The sequence below is a fragment of the Varroa destructor genome, unplaced genomic scaffold (assembly GCF_002443255.2).
Source record: "Varroa destructor unplaced genomic scaffold, Vdes_3.0 BEIS01000001.1, whole genome shotgun sequence".
Classification (NCBI taxonomy): domain Eukaryota; kingdom Metazoa; phylum Arthropoda; class Arachnida; order Mesostigmata; family Varroidae; genus Varroa; species Varroa destructor.
This window is the reverse complement of record NW_019211454.1, coordinates 19,858,358-19,878,244: the sequence shown is the minus strand read 5'-3', so window position 1 is coordinate 19,878,244 and position 19,887 is coordinate 19,858,358. Positions and strand designations below refer to the sequence as shown.

General features: G+C 37.4%; 2 protein-coding genes and 1 long non-coding RNA gene across 6 annotated transcripts in view; 2 read left to right on the top strand and 1 right to left on the bottom strand.

Annotated features, from left to right (window-relative positions):
• The first annotated feature begins 217 nt into the window (after positions 1-217).
• Positions 218-5,077, top strand: Rpn9 (regulatory particle non-ATPase 9). Its single transcript, XM_022804566.2, has 7 exons — positions 218-528; positions 1,716-1,892; positions 2,342-2,449; positions 2,858-3,130; positions 3,322-3,507; positions 3,646-3,727; positions 4,054-5,077. Exons 1-7 carry the CDS (start codon positions 385-387, stop codon positions 4,221-4,223), a joined length of 1,140 nt encoding a protein of 379 aa, XP_022660301.1. The 5' UTR covers positions 218-384; the 3' UTR covers positions 4,224-5,077.
• Positions 5,078-7,237: 2,160 nt separating this feature from the next.
• Positions 7,238-19,887, bottom strand: part of LOC111255509 (uncharacterized) — a 32,794-nt gene continuing 20,144 nt past the window's right edge. For both annotated transcript variants that reach the window (XR_002675523.2, XR_015318959.1), the window contains one exon: positions 7,238-8,797. This is a non-coding gene — a long non-coding RNA (uncharacterized LOC111255509). The remainder of the gene's footprint in view (positions 8,798-19,887) is intronic.
• On the top strand, positions 10,952-18,370 carry LOC111242988 (very long chain fatty acid elongase 5-like). 3 transcript variants are annotated; one of them, XM_086977194.1, is made up of 4 exons: positions 10,952-11,025; positions 14,923-15,115; positions 16,100-16,373; positions 17,290-18,370. In XM_086977194.1, exons 2-4 carry the CDS (start codon positions 14,930-14,932, stop codon positions 17,640-17,642), a joined length of 813 nt encoding a protein of 270 aa, XP_086833320.1. In that variant the 5' UTR covers positions 10,952-11,025; positions 14,923-14,929; the 3' UTR covers positions 17,643-18,370. The 3 variants fall into 3 exon arrangements, with proteins under 3 accessions (XP_086833320.1, XP_022643719.1, XP_022643720.1); XM_022787984.2 differs by lacking the exon at positions 10,952-11,025 and adding an exon at positions 13,633-13,741; XM_022787985.2 differs by lacking the exon at positions 10,952-11,025 and adding an exon at positions 13,633-13,903.

Genomic DNA, 19,887 nt, shown 5'->3' with positions numbered 1-19,887 from the left:
CCTATTCGAAACATCAAGTTTAATTATAAATTAAGAAAAAATTACCGCTCAGTATCTACAGTTTTGTGCTACAATCGTCACTCAATGTTCACTAAGATTGAATGCACGTCACTTATCTACTTGCCCAAAGCATAGACAACTGATCCGGTAAAGTTACCGGCTTGCTAGCTCGTTTCCTTTGAACCCAATCTAACGGAAGTGAGCGTCTGCAGTGAGTCGGCAAAATACCACTTTTCGTGTGCGAAAATTGCTGGCGTTCGGCGATCATTGTTGACACCGTTTCTTGATTTTGATGGTGGGGTCAGCCCAGTGTGCACCCAGTGATAAGAGCGTGAAGAAGGCCTAAAACCTGTGAGAAAGAATTTACATCCGAGGAAGTGAAAAATGTCGACAGAAGTGTGCGCATTTCTTACAAAACAGCAAAGCAGCAGTCCGCCGGATGTGGCCCTGCGTTGGGCAAAACTTGAAGAGCTTTATAATAAGCGGTTATGGCACCAACTCACTGTGGAGCTATTGTCATTTATCAGAGTGCGTACAAATTGCATATATGTATATATATATATATATCAGTTCCTTAAGGTCAGTAAATAACTGAAGTAAATGAGTTGGGCTTGTGCTAATTGATCGGATTGTTAGAGTTAATTGGCACCGCTAGTGGAAGTATGGCAAAAAAATTGGGATAAATTCTGCATCGTTTTGTTTTTCTTCAAAATTAATTTTAAAAAAAAGTAATGAGTGTACCAAGTAAAAGGTCATATTGTTTATCTGAGATATCGAATATGATTCAGGTGTATACATGTGCTGCGTGCTATCGAAAAGATATGTTAATCTGACTTGTGTGGTTGGGATAAAAGCTCTATAACTTTAAAGAAATCGATCACCCTACTATTTTTGATTGTACTATATTATAAATACAATGCAAATTTAAGCACTGCTTCAAAAAAAAAAGATCGGTCTGAATAAAACCTCTTAAAACAAGCTATTTGCCAAACATGAGACGCATAACAGAAGACCTCTTCCCTCTTCGTCCCTCTTTGAAATGTGCAGCGTATAGGGGTATCGCATGTAGAGAATTTCAATCCCTATTAGTTAAAGTATAAATGGCACATGTTTTGTTCTGACTTAATTGATAACGTATACTAAAATCGTGCAGATTTATGCATTTAATTCTTACGGTCTCAAATGCTTGAAAAATATCGCAATTTATTCTAAGAGCAGTAGGCCGCTCCGTCCCTGATAAGGGCCCATATTGGCCTCTTTTGCCGCCATTCTTGTTCGTGCAAACAACTCTTTCTGCACGAATTGGTGGTATGTACTCCTCGACACGGACATTCTGTTATTAGGTAGCTGTAAACGGAGACAACATTTTGTAGGGAGAGTAGATGTTAAGGTGAGTGATTCGTTCGGAAGAGTATTCCGCAACACTTATCATTCGGACAACAATTGACCGAAAGAACTACCTCCCTCACACTATGTATATATATTTTGTAATAATATTCTTCTATCTTGGTTCGAACTTCCTTATAAATATGGAGTTTTGCTTAAATCAAGTGTATGTAACTCGCTATTGTCAGTCAGTGACAAAGTTTCTATTATAAAGGGTATATATATATGACATTAGTAAAAGAACAAAAATGAGTAGTACTTGTAATATCTCGCCGCAAACAGTAAATAATTAAATAATCGCACGTATCAATTCGTCGTGGCAATTACAGGACCCGTACATGCAGAATAATGGTGGCCTGATTGAACTGTACGCCAACTTTATTCAGGACTTCGAAAGCAAACTCAACCTTCTTTCACTGGTGGAAATTATATCGGCTGTTGTTGAGCAAATGGTTGACCATGACGAATGCATGACATGTTTACAGAAAACCAAAGAGAGAGTCAAGGTAAGTTGAGCAAGGAGCGAACCTGGAAATGATGATACGTGATACACCTTTAGATATTCTACCGTCAGGTAATATTTTCTAACGTGTGTAGCTTGTACCCAATGTGGGATTTAAAGCGCAGCAGGTGGCTTTTTATGGAACCCGAACGAGTCTGGTGTTGGTATATGACGTAACTGAACAGCGATTGCCTTTATACATACAAGAATGGTGGACTAGTTGTATGCTGTACATATTTACCGAACTTTTTCTTAGTTAAGCTACGGGAACTATTTTCAGGGGTCTATATCTTTGAATCTTTACCATTCAGTATCTTTATAACAATGTAGTTTTCTCTCTGCATTAACTCTTCGATAGGTTCGTTGGATACTGGAATACTGAAGACATGGCTTATATGACTTTTTGATCTATGTCCAGAATGTAGTCAATATCATACTTAACTTCATTTTCAGCCAAACCCAAAGGCTGTTATCCTGTGCAACATTTTAATCGGCAAAAAGCTGAAGGACAAAGGTGATCTTGAGGCTGTGAAAAAGGTAATCGAGGAGACGGATCAACAGGTAAGCACAATTATTGGCCTGAGATAATTTCCGAGTCGCATATGTATTTCTCCGATGCCAGAACTCGTATAAAGAACTGTGGTTCTTAGTGACTGTCAAGATGATTGTTGCTAAGTGTTACTTTCTAGAAAAAAGACTACAATACGGGCTATGGGTTCACGTCTGAGTTTTCTGAGTGACTTTAGACGAGTAGAAATTTTTAAGTTCTAGCTTGGTGTCTTCCGTGTGTATCTACACTTGCGAGTGCTGCGATATAAATTACCAGTAAATATATATTGCTCAACTGCGTTTATGAAGTTGTTTTTTTATTTTGACGTTTTCGAGTTTGACAAACGAATGGCAACGGTTTAAAGAATGTATCAATTTTAAAACAAAAGTTTGTCACTTCCTCTTTGTTTTTTCCAAAAGGTGGAAGCCCTTGGCGGAGTGACCGAGGTGCACGCCCGTTTTTACCAATTAACGTCTGAGTTTTACAAGACAACTGCCGATTACGCTAACTACTATCTACACGCTTTGCGTTACCTTGGATGTACCGACGTCGAGGCGATTCCACTAGAGGAACGTCGCGAGAAATGCTTTACCCTGGCGTTGGCCGCTTTATTAGGTGACAATATCTACAATTTCGGCGAGCTTTTATGTCACCCGATAGTGGCCAGTCTAGAAGGAACCCCTCGTGCTTGGGTAAATCAAATCGTTTAGTGACTGATAGTAATTTTGTGTATCTTTTCCGTTCTGGCTTGCTTAGTGAGGAGTTACGAATATCTGAAGGCATTGGTAGCTTGACCTGCTTTCAGTAGTGCACTTATCTGGGTCAAGAGCCTTGTCTTGTGTTTCTGACTAACATTCTATTTGGGTACTCCGCTCATCTTGAGGTTATTGAGCTTCTTCGTGCGTTCAATCATGGCGACCTCGCGAAGTATAATGCACTTCGCCCGCAATGGACGACGCAAATGGATCTTCAAGCTAACGAGTTGACCCTCAAGCGTAAGATGTGTCTCTTGTGTCTCATGGAGATGACGCTCGATAAGGCCACAAATCAACGAGTATTAACCTTCCAGGTAAGATTTTTGGGTGAAACTGAGTAAAGCTATCTCTAAGTAGCTATATTTCTATATACATCTCGAAATAGGTTGCTCGAGTTGTTTACTTAGTCCACTTTAACATCCAACTATAAGCACAATTTCATCGTTTTCTAGGAGGTTGCAACCAGAACAACTTTACCGGTTATTGAAGTTGAAGTGCTTATGATGAAGGCGCTCTCACTTGGACTTGTTAAGGGTAACGATCTGATTGCTCTTGATGAACATATTGAGCACGTCATATTTTTTCCATCATTAAATAAAAGTTCTTAACTGTGTGAATCACATAACAGTTTCTATCTATGTTCACAACTGAATTTAAACACCTATAAATACGAGGTTTGGAGATAACGATATTTGCTAGAATTAAATGTTGCGAGAAGTAGTTTTTCTTATTTCGAATAGACGCTCCTGATTTTTCATTAACTATCAAATACACACATGACTATTGTACATAAATGTATAAATACCATTTATATTTTTTGCTTTTTATTCTGCATTTTTATTTTGCATTGTTTTTTTTAGGCACGATTGATCAGGTCGACGAAAAAATCACGATGACATGGGTCCAGCCGCGAGTAATGGACAAGGCGCAGATTGCCACCATGAAGCAACGACTCGATCGTTGGTGTCAGGACGTCGCTCAGATGGAGATGTTGCTGGAAGATCGAGCTTACGACATTCTCACTGTATAAAATTGCCTGGCCAGAGGCACATGAAGAAGCGAACCCTAGAAGATAAAACCAGCGGGTCTCCCGACAGCAACAACGCCATTTGGTTTTGTTTTTGGGCCGGCTGGATGACACAGTTTCCATCAGTGTAATTGGATGAATTCGACTGTTTATTGACGTAGCGTTCTGGATATGAGAGAAGACAAAAACTTTCGATAAGGGAGAACTGCAAATAGATAAAAAAAAAAAACACATGAAGGCCCAGATGTATATTGGACTGGAGCCAGTGTCCTTGACTAAGTTCTGATCTAATATATATATTCTACTGTTACTGACAACTCCACCTATGCTAATTAGCTTCTTCTAAATACTTGTGGGATATTTCTTTCTCTCGTATACAAATAACGCTTTTATCTTCGATAGAATAAAAGACCAGTGCCAGCTTTGTCAGCAATCTTCAACCCTCGCTAAGGAAACAAAGAAGAACAACCACGCCTTTGAGTTTAGGGTAAAGTTGGTCTTTATTTGGACTTAAATAACACACAAAGAAAAACGAATATTGTCTATCAAAGAAACAGCTTCTAGGCCTTTTTCTAAATTAGGCAGTTGTCCTTAATTTGGGGTGTAACGGGGTACAGTTTGCCTTGTGAGTTTAGTTTGCATAGGGAGACAGGTGATTTCAGGTATTCTAGAATGATGTGTGGGTGAAACAATGAATAGAAAAGTTAAAGAAAAGGGGAACGACAGAGAACAGACACATATATATATATATATATATAAAGAGAAGATATGTAAAAGTGGGGTAATATCTTTGACAATGTGCTCACGAGAGACTGTGACATAAATAAATGCAAATCGCGCTGATGTAATTATTTAAATGCGTCAAGATTGTTTTTCTTTTTTGTTACCTCCCTTGAGTGAAGAGGGCCTGTCAGATTTATTTTTAAACTTAAGTTTTTTTAAGGCCCTCAATAACTTAGAATGAGAAGAGCCTAACGGTTAAATGTGTTTTCGCGATCGAAAGCTTTTAGTGTTTGGTGCATGATGATATCGTACCTAATGTAACGGCTAAAAAAGGCTATATATAATGTTACTGCTATCTTTCTACCGACAAAGTGGGAATCGTCTAGAAAACTAAACATTGTACAACTACACATACATATATAGAGCACGCTGTCCATGCCAATCACAAATAATTTGTTACGGTATTGAAGGCAAATTATTTTTAAACTAAATAAAGTTTCGGTTCTTCAACAAGCAAGAAGCACAGCGTTTCGTCAGAATTCTAGCAACAAATTAGTTTATTACGTATTCGGCGACACGCTTTATGATTCTCTCTTATGTCTCGACCAATTTATCTATTTTTTCTCGCTAGAAATTTTCAGGTCTGGTTTTAGAAAGTTCGTTCTGTCGAGTTTTGAGACCTGTTCCATTTTTAAATGGATGATTATGAATTTCATTTATCGGTGAGCGAAAAAGGTGATACTCTGGCGGAACGAAATCTAAAGAATATGGTGAGTGCAAGAGAACCTCTGATCCAAACTTTTTCAAGACAGCTTGCACAACCATTGCCATGTGCGGCATACTCGTCGAGAAGGATAATTTGCTTCGTTGATTAGGCCTTTTCTGTTAGGTAAACTCATTGATTCGATGCTACTAGCTTATATACAGATAACTGTTGACTACTTTGTTCTTCTCCAGCAAAACCCAGTGCGAAATCCCTTGTGCACGCAAACCGTCGTCTTTTTGAGATGGAAAACTTGGTCTAAGGATTATTTTGCGAAGCAACCCAATTCTGTCTCTCTTTTATCGACAACCCATTTCACGGTTCTTGTTACTAATGGCTATCTATATAAGATGTGGCTGCGTATTGCCTGGTGCCGAAAGAGATGTTAAGGGTTGATAAGAAGCCCTTTTTTCTTGCGCGCTTCAGTCAGTACACGCCACATCCAGGTTTTTAGTTTCTGATGAAGTTCTACCAATACATTCGCCCGGTATTCTCAGCATGTCTTTTAGGCCAACCAACGGTTTTTTGTTATTCGAGCACCTCATCGACCTGGAATGACTTACCCTGTGGCTTCGTTTTCCAGATTGCGAACTTTATCTTCGAACTTAGTAACATTTTCTAGCAATCCTTTTAGTTCCAAGTTCTCGCTGCACACGACACATATATCCCAGGCTGTCTTGGTAGGTTTTGACTTTAGTGAAAAGTGGAATAGAGCAGACCTCGAAAACGCACCTTTTTCCACTTGGAGTCTTCATTTTCAAAGCCTGAATTCGACTCGTATATTTAGAAGTCACAAAGAAACGTAAACGTCTGTAAAACATCCTTGTGTTGAATTCAGAGATAGACATCGGAACTTGACATTTCGCATTAAAATGTTCAAGTATAGGACCTACGTCTCCGAATAGTGTTTCTAATAATTTTGTTTCAGAAGAAGTGTCAATATAATTTTTTTATTTAGATAATTCGGAAATTTGTTATCATCTTGTCCTTAACTGCTAGATTACTTTTTACATCTTTTCCTTGGAGCAGACTGTTTGCAGTGAAATACCATTATATTAATACCACACACAGATACCACTACGAAATTTAATCATTTGCTTAGTAAAAACGATTAAATAAAATCTTTTTTTTGTAGTCATACGCAAAATTTTTTTGACGAGCAAAACTCAAGAGCCATTGGATAATAAGATTTAAACCCTTCACTAATCTGAAATAATTTCTAATGGCTTAGAATCTAGACGTCGAAAAAAAAATAAAGCTTCGATCTAATGTATTCATGTTTCACCTCTATATTAAGAAACAACTGATTCTGATTCAGACGAGCGCTGTGATGTCAATGAACAGGGCTAGCCCGTACTGTTACAAACTAAACTAGTGCCCATGAATGGTTATTGCTATTGAAAATTATCTTTTCATCAAAAGACTTAGCGTTTTTCTATGGAACTGACTTTGAAGATAAATTTTCTGTATCCTGTATACCGAGCTGTGAATGAAATGTGGTGACGAGCGACGATTATAAAACTAGACCGCATTAGATGAAGGTTGGTATATGGTTTTTTTTTTTTATTTAACATTTCGCCCAGGTATTATAAAATAATGCGAGTACAGACCGTTCTAGCATAAAATACCTTTTAAAATCAATAAAAAATTTGCCTTTTAAATTCTAACGATGTAGTAGATGCAGCTATATTTTCTTTCTTGGACAGCAAACACGAAATCGAAGAGTTTGCCAGTCTTGTTTTTCTTATTATATATGCAATATTTTTTTTAATAGAATTTGGCCAACTTCTCTCTTTTTGATATGGACTGCTTAAGCCAACCCATCGTTCGTTTTAATATTCAAACGAGAAATCGATGTATGTATTCCGTAAGGACAATTAGTAGAGAGAAAATATGGTTTAATCATTCTAATTCGAATTTTTCTGTTTCTGCGCACCATTAATACAACCACTAAAAATTCTGAAAACGTTCATGCAAAGCATTCAAGTTTCACGAGAATTTACGCTTAACAGTGCTCCCCATTTGCGACTTTCCTCCCTTTAGTCATATTCATCTATTAAAAAATATATTTACCGTCTGGAGCGATCCAATACATACTTCCGTCTAGAGTTTAATGGGTATGTATTTTCGATCCTTGATACAAGATTCTAGAATATGATTTTATTCTACCTTTTACTGACAGTCGGTGGAACCAAACTGCCGCAAGTACTGCACAGCGAGGGTGCGAAGCAAATGCTCATAAATGAATTATTATAATATTATTCATATACAGCGTTTACGATAATTGTGCAACTAAGTAATATATTCGGATGGGAACACAGTTAAACTTGGTCAGACATACGAGGTGCTTTGTGGACAGCCGGTCAATTACTTATTAAATAAATTCATTTTTCCTTTCATTTCACTCAGCAAACTTATTTCAAAAATAACTTTTTTCTTTATTTTATTGTAATAACGTGAACAATTGCAAAGCATGTCAAGGAATCGTGTAGTTTAGTAAAAATAGACTTATTGAACTTGGCAGCGCCTTCCGTAATACTAGTGGTTGCCGTTGTTTTAGTAGATTCGGGAGGCAGCACACGTAGCTCTACTGCAACGTGCTTTTAAGTAGAGCTAAATTTCGTGAAATATACGTTATAAAAGGTAACTGCTTACTCTAATTGTTACCTTTCTATTTATCATAGCTGTGACCTATACATAATAGCGGTTTCTCACTTCCCTGGACTGTTCAGTTTTTTTTCGCTCAGCAAATATATTGTATTTTTATGGCTCAGATTTGAATTATTATAATCCTCCTACCTTTCATATTTACCGTGGTTAAACTATGTATATGCGCTCATGCTAAACAATTTCTAACAACAAGTATCCGAGAAATCTTGTAACGTCATTGAAGAAATTCGCCGGTAAGTTATTGCACAAGCCTATGATGCCAGAAAATAACAAGAACAAATGAAAGGGCAGCTTAAAGAGAACGCACAAGGATGTGAAGATCCGGGAAGACACCGCGCAGACGCCCGCCATAGATGTATACAGAGGAAAACTCGCGGAAAGTTATGAGTGTTAACGAGCACTTCGCAAGAGTGTAGCAGCTCTGAAAATTACATTTTTTATTTTTAAGATAATGATGCTTCTATGATCATTATTGTAAATATATCGGAAAGGTAACTGAATTTTCTTTAACGAAATGATTTTATTAGCTGTTATTAGTTATTATTCATTATTTTTAATAACTGGTGAATTACGTTCCTAACTCCTCTTTGACGACATATCTGTTGTTTACTTTTACTGGCAAATTTCCGAATGACTGCGATAGCGGCTAAAAAGTGTTAGACAAACGCTATTATAAAAATAACAAGTCATAATACTAGATTGGGTGTCCTCTGGGCCTTGGCCGACGCTCGGCCTGGATTGTTTAATAGATTTCAGTGCTAGAGAGTTTCGAACTTCACTGATACGGATATCGTAAGATGCGCACTTGCTGCCTTGTAATAACACAATTTTTATTTATATCACCGCCAATGACATATACTGCACGACAAGTATAGTTAAATAAATAAATAAGCAAACAAATATATGCAACCGTTTATTAACTTTGCTGCAGCATGATTGTATTGTTTTTTTATAGGAGCATTTCCTTTTCCAAGGTAGGCAATCATAGTAGGTACGAAATGCAGCCCAGTAAACTAATCCAATGTTTTATTTTTGATCATATTACGTATGATTATCATCTATAAAGAATAGTAACTTATTTATTATGGTGCACATTCGTGCCCTTTGACCCGAGTCGGTTTTCACCGGTTCTCACTACTTCCTCATTTATGTTCGTAGATTGTCTAACACAGAACTTAGTTTCAAGTCAAATGTATTAATTTACTAACTAGTGCCCTCTAGTAGTGCTTGCAGCAGTAAATCAAGTCTTAGAAGACAGGGTATTTCCGTCGCAAAGATGAAACGCACATACGTTAATCATTTCATCAGTTTTCTGATTTTTCATAACTCGCCGCAGTTCGCTGAAAACCTGAGTAACTGCATTTTAGTAAACGGTCTCAGATTCAAAACAATATGGATTCATTTTCAAAACAAAGAGAGGCGTCGCGCCATTATAAAACAAAGCCGTTCTGAAGAGCATGGCATGAGCGTTTATTGCATTCTATGCTCCAAATTTAATAACCGTTTGTGTGAATAAGAGAGGTGTTTTTTTTTTTATAACAGTGCAGTAAACGCATCTAAAATGCATATAATATCTTAGGATCGCCGTGTCGTTGTGGGCTCAAATGATACATTGGAAGTACAGAAATATCTGATTTATAGCATAATGATTTAAAATAGACATTCATTTCTAGATGCAATTTACGTTACGTTGTAGAACACTATTTTTACAATAAAAGCTTTTCAAAGCGGAATCACTTGTCCTCGTTGGAATAAGACTGCGTAAATCGAACAACTGCAATGGTCATACGCTCTAAACCAATAAGGCCCTAAAAACAAGTTTAGTTATGCCATAACCATATCGTTCGTAGAGATTCAGCAACATCTGAAACGATCAAATGCATTTTCTTGATTCAAAATTAGCGAAAATCGTTGAAGAAACGATAACAGCACATTCCAGGAAAGTTTTTAACACAATAGCATTTCTTTTTAATAATTCCTTTATAACGTAACGTACATTTTAAAATAGATAAGGTTATGATGTTGGTAGTAGCGAAACAAGCGCAAGAGATAATGAAAGAACTCTCAGAAGAAAGTGAGAAAAGGTTTCAATTATAAATCTCTCAGCTTTATTTTTACTGAGTCAATTAGTTATTGGTAAAATAAAGGAAAGGGTTACTGGTGTAAGCACATTTTCTTGCAGTCACTACACAATTATCTCATTACTTTTCTCAACTTTGTAATGTATAGTAGCTGACACACAGTATTAAATCGTTATACTTGAACTATTTGTGCTGCAAAATACCACTGCAGCTAGGCAAGTCGATAGTTTAATTGACTGTAATGGTTTTCTATAACAGCACCTGCTTGTTGTATCAATATTAAATCTAACTACAGGTCAAACTACTTGTTTTTCTCATCATACTTAGCTGTTCTTTCTGTGTGGACAAGTTATCAGAATCGTCTCTTCTATATAGCGTTAAGGGCTCGTCTCCGCTGGGGGTTCTGTCCCTACTGGACCTGCTTAGGGCTTTTCTATTTCATTTGAATCAGCTGTGTGCTATCGATCGGGAGTCAATAAGATATCTTATTGTAAAGACTGTGTGCTGGAGAAGTTAGCAAAATACCAGTACTTGCTCATCCGCTAACAGCTAATCTTCTTGACACTGCGTATGTATTATTACATTGTTGTTGTTGTATGAAAAATAAAAGTGATTTTTGATTATATTTTAGTTGTGGGTTTCCGGCTATTTCTCGAGATCGCACCCGTACTTGTAGGTAACAAAATAGTAACCCCTGTTGTTTTAGTCTGATAAATTTGCTTAAATCTACATTAACGAAAAAGTTCACAGCCGCCTTTCCATGCCAAACAATTCCAATTGTTTACGGTAAATAAATTAATAGACATCGTGTCTGGAGTAGTAGCTGCGGTGAGATTTTCAAATTCCTTCTACAAATGGAGGCCTGCTGCTTTCACGAACGGTATCTGTGGTGACGATCCATGGGCCATTCGTACTTTACGAAATTAACCCTAACACTAATATCTGATTAAAGTAATTGCTCCCAGCGTACATTGACCATTTAATATTGTGGACTTTTATAATCCTACGAGATTCGGTGATGGTGAGGGGTGGGAAAAAGATGCAGAGAATAAAATAAGATCTGTTTCTGCCACCATGATGCGGCCTGTCTCGACGTAAATAGTTTAAGGCTTAAACAGGTCGCGGGAACGGAAATCGTTCACCCGAACGTGAAACTCGAACTTGAAGAGTTTTCTTTTGAGGAAAATCCTGTCGGCTTCAGCTACCGTTACATTTTTGTGGCACTCATAAACAGTACAGGAATTTCGGTTAAAATTTTTTTCACAATATTCCGCATTCATTGCGCCGAAGTTGTACCAGGATGCTAAATATTTGAAAACAAAAAATAAGTACAGTGTATTTGAATGAAGAAAAAAGTCAGTTCTGGTGATTCGTCTTTAATATTTACCGAGAAGAGCTGTTGATCTCATAAAATGAGAAAATTAAAGAAATTTTTAACTCAACCTACAAAATATAGCTTAAGTCGTTCATTTATCACTTTTTAGACACTCTTTTTTTGGGAAGATTAAAAGATTATTAGTATTAGAAGATTTGGAAGTTGCCGTGACCGATTATGACCACTTAATAATCTCATATGCGGGATATGATTAGGTGCATCGGTGAGATTTTTTTCTAACGATATCTGCGCAATTTTAACAAGTTCGCGACCATATTCCATTACAGATGTCATATAATATCCCTTAGAATCTTGCTGCCTTTAGTTATAAAGCAAACTAACATTTTGCCTGTGGCCTATATCTCAATAAATGCATACCTTATACATTCTAAATAAGTACTGTGTTCAACTATTTCTACTTGGTACGTTTCTAAAATGGACCTCTTTATACCGTTGTTTTTTGGGCATCTTCAATCTTCGCTATGGATTAAAGCGCTTACGATTTTAAACGTCGAATTTAAATTTCAATATTTTAATCTCGTCGTTTGTTATCCTGTTTTTCGTATCTTTATTAGCTCTATTTGATTAATAGTAGAGATAAGGCACTCAGCAGTTTTGGGAAAGACGTGTGAATAATGTCGGTATTCAGAAAGGTTGCCCATTCGAAACTTTAATGATTTCGTACCTACTATTTTAATATATATACACCTAGGTACTATTCAGCGGAAAGAAATTCTATTAGAAAAGTGAGATATGCTGAATATCTAAAGGGTGAAATCAGAGAACGCTTGGATGTAGAACCGCACAAAACCGTTATTTATATTCTATACGTCATCCGCAATTCGTGAGCGTTGTTGCGGCGTAGTTTATGATGCTTCATCGGATAACCTTAACACCCTATCGTTTTGCAATTCTCGCTCAAATTTATTGACATCTGAAAAAATGGGTAAAACAAAGGCTCGTATTGTCCATAGGCACTTCTATATATTATATGTATTTTTTTTAAAAAGAAACATCTGCTTCTTAGTAAATATACGAGATGTTAAGGCAAAAACAACTACAGCAATCAAGCGATGTCATCCTGAAGATAGAAACGTTGAAAGCACCAGGCTTCTTTAGCTGTTTGTTAGTCGTGCACGTTACGCGTACCAGAAGCTGACTCATGGAAAAACCGGGTTACCAGGTCGAGTTATAATATAGTAAATGGCGCACCACAGTAAATCTAATAGAAAAAAGATTGTGCTTAATTTAACGGAGCAGAATGTGATATTCTCCTTTGTAGACGATGCTCCGAGGCATGCGTTTGCAATGTTGACTGTGTGTGTGTGCGCGTGACTGGTTTGTCAGCCTTTAAAAACGGGCTTTTCAGAAGATAGCCCCCTGCACATGCATTATCTTAAAGCGTCGTCAAATAACAATAGAATTTGTCTGTTCTTAGCGCGTGTCCTATACGAGGTTATATATGCTTCGCGTTACAAGTGAACTTTGGAGGGAGCGGGGGGGGGAGGTTAAAACCGCTAGAAGCTATTGTCGTGGCCTTGAAATTTTGTGACTTCGCCGGGAAACAATGCGACCGCTAACGGTTTAGCTAGATAATTAAGCTGGGATTCTCTTGAGAAGTAACTTATTCAGTAAGGACGACTGTAGGCACGGGGGCTATCTTAAGTGGCAAAAGGAGTGTTCCCGGTGAAAGGGTTTTTTTATGGCTTCAGGTTGTCCGCGAACTGATATATGTACATAGACCCGTCTAAACTAAACACCTTAGAACAATTCGTGCTTGCGTCTGGCATTATTTGGGTGTTTAACCGTGCGCGGCGTGCTTGCCTTTTTAATGCGGTTTTCTGCTAAAACGATCGGAAAGTGAACCAACAACTGAGGACCCGTACTCACTTCCGAGCAAAATCACGGAGTAGGAATGATGTGTTTATTCTAGATATATATCCACATACTTTGGTATCGATAACCGAATCTGAGCCAAAAACTGATTCAGATGATATTCAATAATGATATTTGTGTATACAGTACGCAATGTGAGTTGTGAGTAATGCGTGCGGTAAAGCATTCTATAAAGGTTAGAGCTAAAAGTTTATTATAATGTTTCTATTAATGATTTTAGTGGTCAAGTCTTGATAAAAGATCCGTGTCGTTGACAGTTTTAGACAATGCAGTCTCGATCAAATCGCCACTGGTGGACGAATTTCGTTCAGTATTTTAATTAAAAAAAAAACCATTTAATTGGCATTTACGATGCGTACAGCATATGGCATTGTTAGTATAGGAAGTTTATCCGTGTATATATATACAAGTGCATACAACATGTATGAAACGAAAAAAAGTAGTTTGTTTAAAAACCTATGTATACACACGATGTGTACTCGTGTGCATACGTACACAGTAAACGCCAGTGAATTTAGAGTAATATTCAATATGCAGACCGTGTGTCGTCCTCTTTAAATTAGGTGGTAAGTAGGGTTTTTGAAATAAAGCAATTGAAGTCGACGTATGCATCTGGTAGAAAAAGTGCCGTATTACAAAGCTCTAGGGAACGCGAATAGAAAATCACTTAGTGCGTTCGACGAGTGGCAGACCAGGCCGGTCAGAGTGGAGTTATAAAAAAAAAAGTCGCTGAAAAGGCCTGAGTGGGTTTTTTCATCAGATTTTACATACGACCCGGCTCTCTCTATTGGTTCGAGCCAGAAATAGGTTAAAAGCGAACGTAGAAGAGGCCTGGTAATCGTTAGTCAACCTTAAGGAATCGCGAGCATACACACCTGTTAAGGCAAAATTGTCAATACCTGATGAGAAAGAGCATTATTTAGACATGTAGTAGTTAGAATTACGTCTTTCCCATAGAACAATTCTGACCAACGTCGTGAGTAGAGAAATGAAATGGCGCAAATAGAAATCGGCTATTTATTAAAAACTTGTAGCGTTTACTAAAGTATGCTTATTGGCAGTTTAAAAATTTATAAACCTGAACGTACATTATTCGGTTTAGTTTGTCGATAATATACGACAAGAACTTATTCAGACGGGTAGTTTCTGATGAAATTCTTATCTGTATCGTTAATGTTGGTTTCGTATGAAAAGTATCAGAATGGATCTCATGGCAGCCTTTCCACGGGAACATCGTTTTAAAGGACTTCTGTTCGATTATCCATCATTGGTGTTTACCACAGTGGTCGTCTATATCGCCATCGTTCTAAAGTTCGGTCCGGATTATATGCGTGACCGAAGGCCTTATAACGTGCGTGGACTGACAAGGGTGTATAATATTTTACAGGTAAAGAGTATATCACGCGAATGTATCTGTAGGCACCACGTAGATAATAATAAAAAATATGTCGCTTGAAAAAGTTAAAAACAATTCTATAATACATATAATAATCTATTCTAACTTGATTTTGTACGGTAGTTATTACCCTTTGTTTCCAAAAGCATGTCTAAAAAACATCCCAGAAAACTTAGACTAATTCATGTTGACTTATGATTTTTTCTTTATGCATGCACATCTATTTTTTATCTTGAAAACGTTATAACGTCATTTCTAGGTCCTCTTCCTGGAGAATACACGAAAGCAATGCTTAAAAAGGACGATTGTCTCTAGACGGCCTAAAAGACCGATAGCCTAGGCTGTCTACTATACACAAACAGAAATTTAAAGTCAAGGTCTAAGCTTAGTGGCCCTTTTGATACAATATTGATAAATCGTTTGTTTCCTGAGTTACATAAATTTATATTTGTGCTTCTACCTTTAGCGAGCATGCTCTGAAATTTGGGATTGCGAGCCAAACTACACCCGTGAGGCGTATCGTCTGTTCTTGCAAACAAACGATACAATGAGAAATTGTAGATGTTGGTATTGTTGAGGGCCAATATCGCTCTATCCATTGAGTCTATTCTTAATTGAGAGTTCTAAATACATAATTATTTGAAGATGCGAGGGAATTAGCTAAACACTCAAAGAAACCATTTATAGAAATTATATAGCTGTAACCTAATCACACTCAAGTCGAGTCGTTCGCTGACCGTGTAGCTTTGTCCTAAAACGATTGACTCAAGTCTATTCCGGTGTTGGCCCTCAAGGAGCCAAGATTTCAGTCCGTAGAAAGACCCAAACATTTATGTAAAGAGTTAGTGATCAAAACAGATGCAAACCGTAAAAAAGACAATTTATAAAATTAGTAAAAAACTGTGGCAGTATTCGATATTTTTCGCAAAAAAAATATTTCAAATAACAGCTGATCTGTTCTACCCGCACATACAGGTGACTTGTAACTTGTGGTTCTGCTGCCAAGCACTCGAGCTGTTATGGAGATATCGAGGGACGGGGCGTTTTAACATGTTTTGCAGTCTGCCCACAACTGACCAGCCTAATCTCGAAGGTCCGGGAGACACTGAACATTTGATCTTCTTTAGTACAGTATATTTGTACGTGCGCGCTGCTGACATGTTTGATACGCTGCTGTTTATCCTCGCTAAGAAGCTATCGCATGTAACTTTCCTGCACGTTTATCATCATGCCATGGTAGTCACATCGGGTAAGCGAGGTCACAACATTGTTTTATTTCTTTGTATTTTTTCTGTTAGCTGTCATACACTTGTGAAGGTAATCCAATTCCAACAAATGACAGCCCTTAGTTGGGCGTGACGTAACTGTTGTAGGCCTAGAGGTGTGATTCAGGACTCTGCAGATATAAGCAAGATCACATTTGATACTAGTGAACTGTAGGGGTGAATTATGATTGAAGAAGGGGTATGTTTTTTATCATTCGTAAGCTGCGAAAATGTAACTAAAATTACACATTTTAAAGAAAGAAAAAATTCACATGAAAAGGGTTGGTGTGGTCCTATGAAACTATCAGCCCAACAAATAAATGTTATAGTTAGATGTTATACATGTAAAATAGATGTTATATCAGAAAATTGGCGAAGTGATCAAGTACCAACTATTTCTTTGTCAAATATACATTAGAACTTCAAATTACTGCCGTATGCCTGACCTATTAAACATTAGAAGTTGCTCTTTCTCTAGCTTTAACCAGCCTATTTAGACTTTGAAAAACTTCAGGAACTTATTTTAGGATATTATTGCTATATCATAATCAACGGTTTTAGTGTTGTTCAGGTAAGCATGCCTCCGGTGCTAGCTAGATACTGTATTTCATTCTTAGTTTTATAACATGGTAAACGTGTAATCCTAACTAATTTTAATTAATTTTATTGAATTGTTTGTTGCGGTCTCCTATCTTGTTTATGCCTTAATTCTCTTCCCCGATTCTTTCACGTTGTGTGCGAACTTGTGGAACGTATTTTGCGATAATTAAGTTAGCCTAAAATTGACTAGAGTAAACAGGGACATTTTGTTTTCAACGAAAGAAAAAAAAGAACAAATGATTTTCAGTTAGTTGGGCCATATTCAAGCATTGTTCAAAGAGAAAATTGTTTTTCTTGCAGTCTACGTCTACCTCCGATCGGGTTGGGCAATATCTGTGTATCACATCGGAATCCTCAATGCAATGATTCACGTAGTCATGTACTCGTACTATTTTTTATCGACGTTCAGTACGATGAAACCATACCTCTGGTGGAAACGCTACCTAACAGTTCTACAACTAATCCAGTTCGCTATAGCTGGCATTTATATGGTCCTATTCGCGATCTGGAACTGTGGCTTTCCCCCGATCGTAGTACAGTACAACGTTTCGCAGGCAGTGATATTGTTTGCACTGTTTAGCCAATTCTACGTGCAGAGATATACAAAAGCCATTGACTTGGTAGCCGGAAACAGGCCAGGTGCGTCGGGTTGAAAGCTGAATGACGTCAACATATCGCCGCGTGATCAACGAGTTTAGTAGAGAAGAGGACATTCGAAAGAGATTGCAATAGAGCAACTGGCCAATTGGTACGTTGATAGTTAGATAAATACGCGTAGTGTAAGATCTCAAGGACCTGGGTCTTCAAACGACGAACCGCTCTTTGGCTCACGGCTGACTTTAGGCAGTCTCACGTTAATCTAGGTACGTTCTTGATGTTGAAGCGTCTGATCAAAACATACGAGTAAAGTGAGAAAAGAATCCTACGTTTAGCTATCGTTGCTGTTATACAATGTTTTTCGGTTGAACCACGTGTTGTTATTATAGCTGCGTTATGTGATGGGCAAGTAATATCAAACAGACATATATTTACATTTTATTTACTTTATACAACAATCACAAACTTAATACAAAACACATTAGCAGTTCTAACTGAGCGTCTGAAGCAATGAACGAATCTAAAACGCACTTTTTTTTAAAAATAAATAGACAGTATTTTGTTCTGCTTCACATTTTGACGACATCGTAAATTATGTACAAAGTAAAAAGTTAGCATATGTCCATAAAGTGCGGCGAGTTTTCAGTTGACAACTTAGAGCAGAATTCATTAGAATGCTGCTTATTGTACGCTAGGATTTGGCGGCGAGAAGTAAGCTTCCACTAAGATTTCAACTCGCGGGTTTAGTGTCAAAAAATAAATAAAGTGCAGTTGAAAAATCAAATATATTGCTATTATTATAATTATTAGACAAACTTACTACTACTTAGTCATCGTACAATGCGCTTAGGGACACGTGTGGTGGCCTAAGTTCGAAACAGTGCGTAGAGACACTTGTTCCGTGATAGAAAGAGCCAGCCATTTTAAGCAGTGCTTAACGATGATACCATACTTAAAACTCAAAATATTTATTCACGATTACATTTATTAGGTATCGAGTCACCTTCAATTTGTTTTAGTTGCCGCGCTGACGGCAGACATTTTCTTTGGCTCAATACTTGCTAAATATTTTTTCTTAGTACCGTACTGATTTTCTAATCGATTTGGCGTTACTATTAAATCAAATGTACTCGTTTCTGCTGCAAATATCTGTGTGTGTGTCTTAGGTTATACAGAAGAGCTATTTCGTCGGCTTTACAGAAGCTTCCGCCCATTTTTACATCACGAACCTTTATCTTTTTTCGAAAAATACTGTTGAAAATTCTGGGAAAGAGTTCAGTGCTAAAAATAAAGGGCTCGACAATCTTTTTTATGCGAAAATCCGCTAAGTGATTCTTATCTCATTGTTGAACTCAAACTTCCTGACTCTTCCTAACATTGATTTTCCGCCGTGGCAGACACTGGTTTTTCTGTTGTTAACGGTTTTTTGTTGGTCCCGGGTGACACATTGATTCTGCCTTTGAACTGTTAGTGCAGGCCATGTCTTTCTTCTCCGTTATCGAGCCAGAATATCAACTTTAAATACACAGACATCTCTTTTCTTGACTCGTGTTACGAATCGGACCTTCGTCGGGTATAATACCATAACTTTTCAGTCATCGGCTGAAACTTTCGACACGAACTATACACATCTAGATTAAGGTTATTGACTGTATTCGGCTTCTGACTGACGGCAAGATCAAACTCAAAACTCCGTAATTGAAAGTTTTGTGCAAAGGAAAAGATGTAATGGTTAAATTAAAATAGGCGCCATCCCGAACCTAGTATACAACTTCCTTACAAACGCTCATAAAACGTGCTTCAGAACATACTTAAAAATACAACAAACGAGCAGCCGGCCCTGTAGTAATGCAGATGGGCAGACGTCACCAGCGACAAAGTATAGTCTTTGACAAGTCAGCATCATTTAGTCCTCGACGTAGCTTTTTATCACTGGCACGAACATGTCCATCGCGTTTTCTTGTTATCCAAACTATAATTACTCTTTGGTTCTATCTGTATTATGTATTACATAACAGTTATCAGAAAGATATCTTTAGAAAAGCGTAGTAATGCTTACTTTTTTTTCTTTTTTTTTTTTTTTATAATTACAATAACGGCATCCGTTTGTTTCCGCCAAGGTACACGCGTTTTGCTTGTAATCATTGCTCTTCGCGAGCGTTTTTCTAACAGAGCTTTGTTTGTGCTTTGGCGACGCTGCCTTCTGCGAGTACTTTTTCCAGAAACGAGCGCTTCCTCGTTAACGTCTCCAAGACAGGTGTTGTCGTTATTCTAATGTCACTCATCGCAGCTTTGTTTCAT

Coding starts and splice junctions, on each gene's coding strand:
- Rpn9 (XM_022804566.2), top strand. CDS start 385: ATGTCGACAGAAGTGTGCGCATTTCTTACAAAACAGCAAAGCAGCAGT. Junction 529..1,715: donor AGCTATTGTCATTTATCAGA/GTGCGTACAAAT, acceptor TGGCAATTACAG/GACCCGTACATGCAGAATAA. Junction 3,508..3,645: donor AACGAGTATTAACCTTCCAG/GTAAGATTTTTG, acceptor ATCGTTTTCTAG/GAGGTTGCAACCAGAACAAC.
- LOC111242988 (XM_086977194.1), top strand. CDS start 14,930: ATGGATCTCATGGCAGCCTTTCCACGGGAACATCGTTTTAAAGGACTT. Junction 15,116..16,099: donor GGGTGTATAATATTTTACAG/GTAAAGAGTATA, acceptor CCGCACATACAG/GTGACTTGTAACTTGTGGTT. Junction 16,374..17,289: donor TGCCATGGTAGTCACATCGG/GTAAGCGAGGTC, acceptor TTTTTCTTGCAG/TCTACGTCTACCTCCGATCG.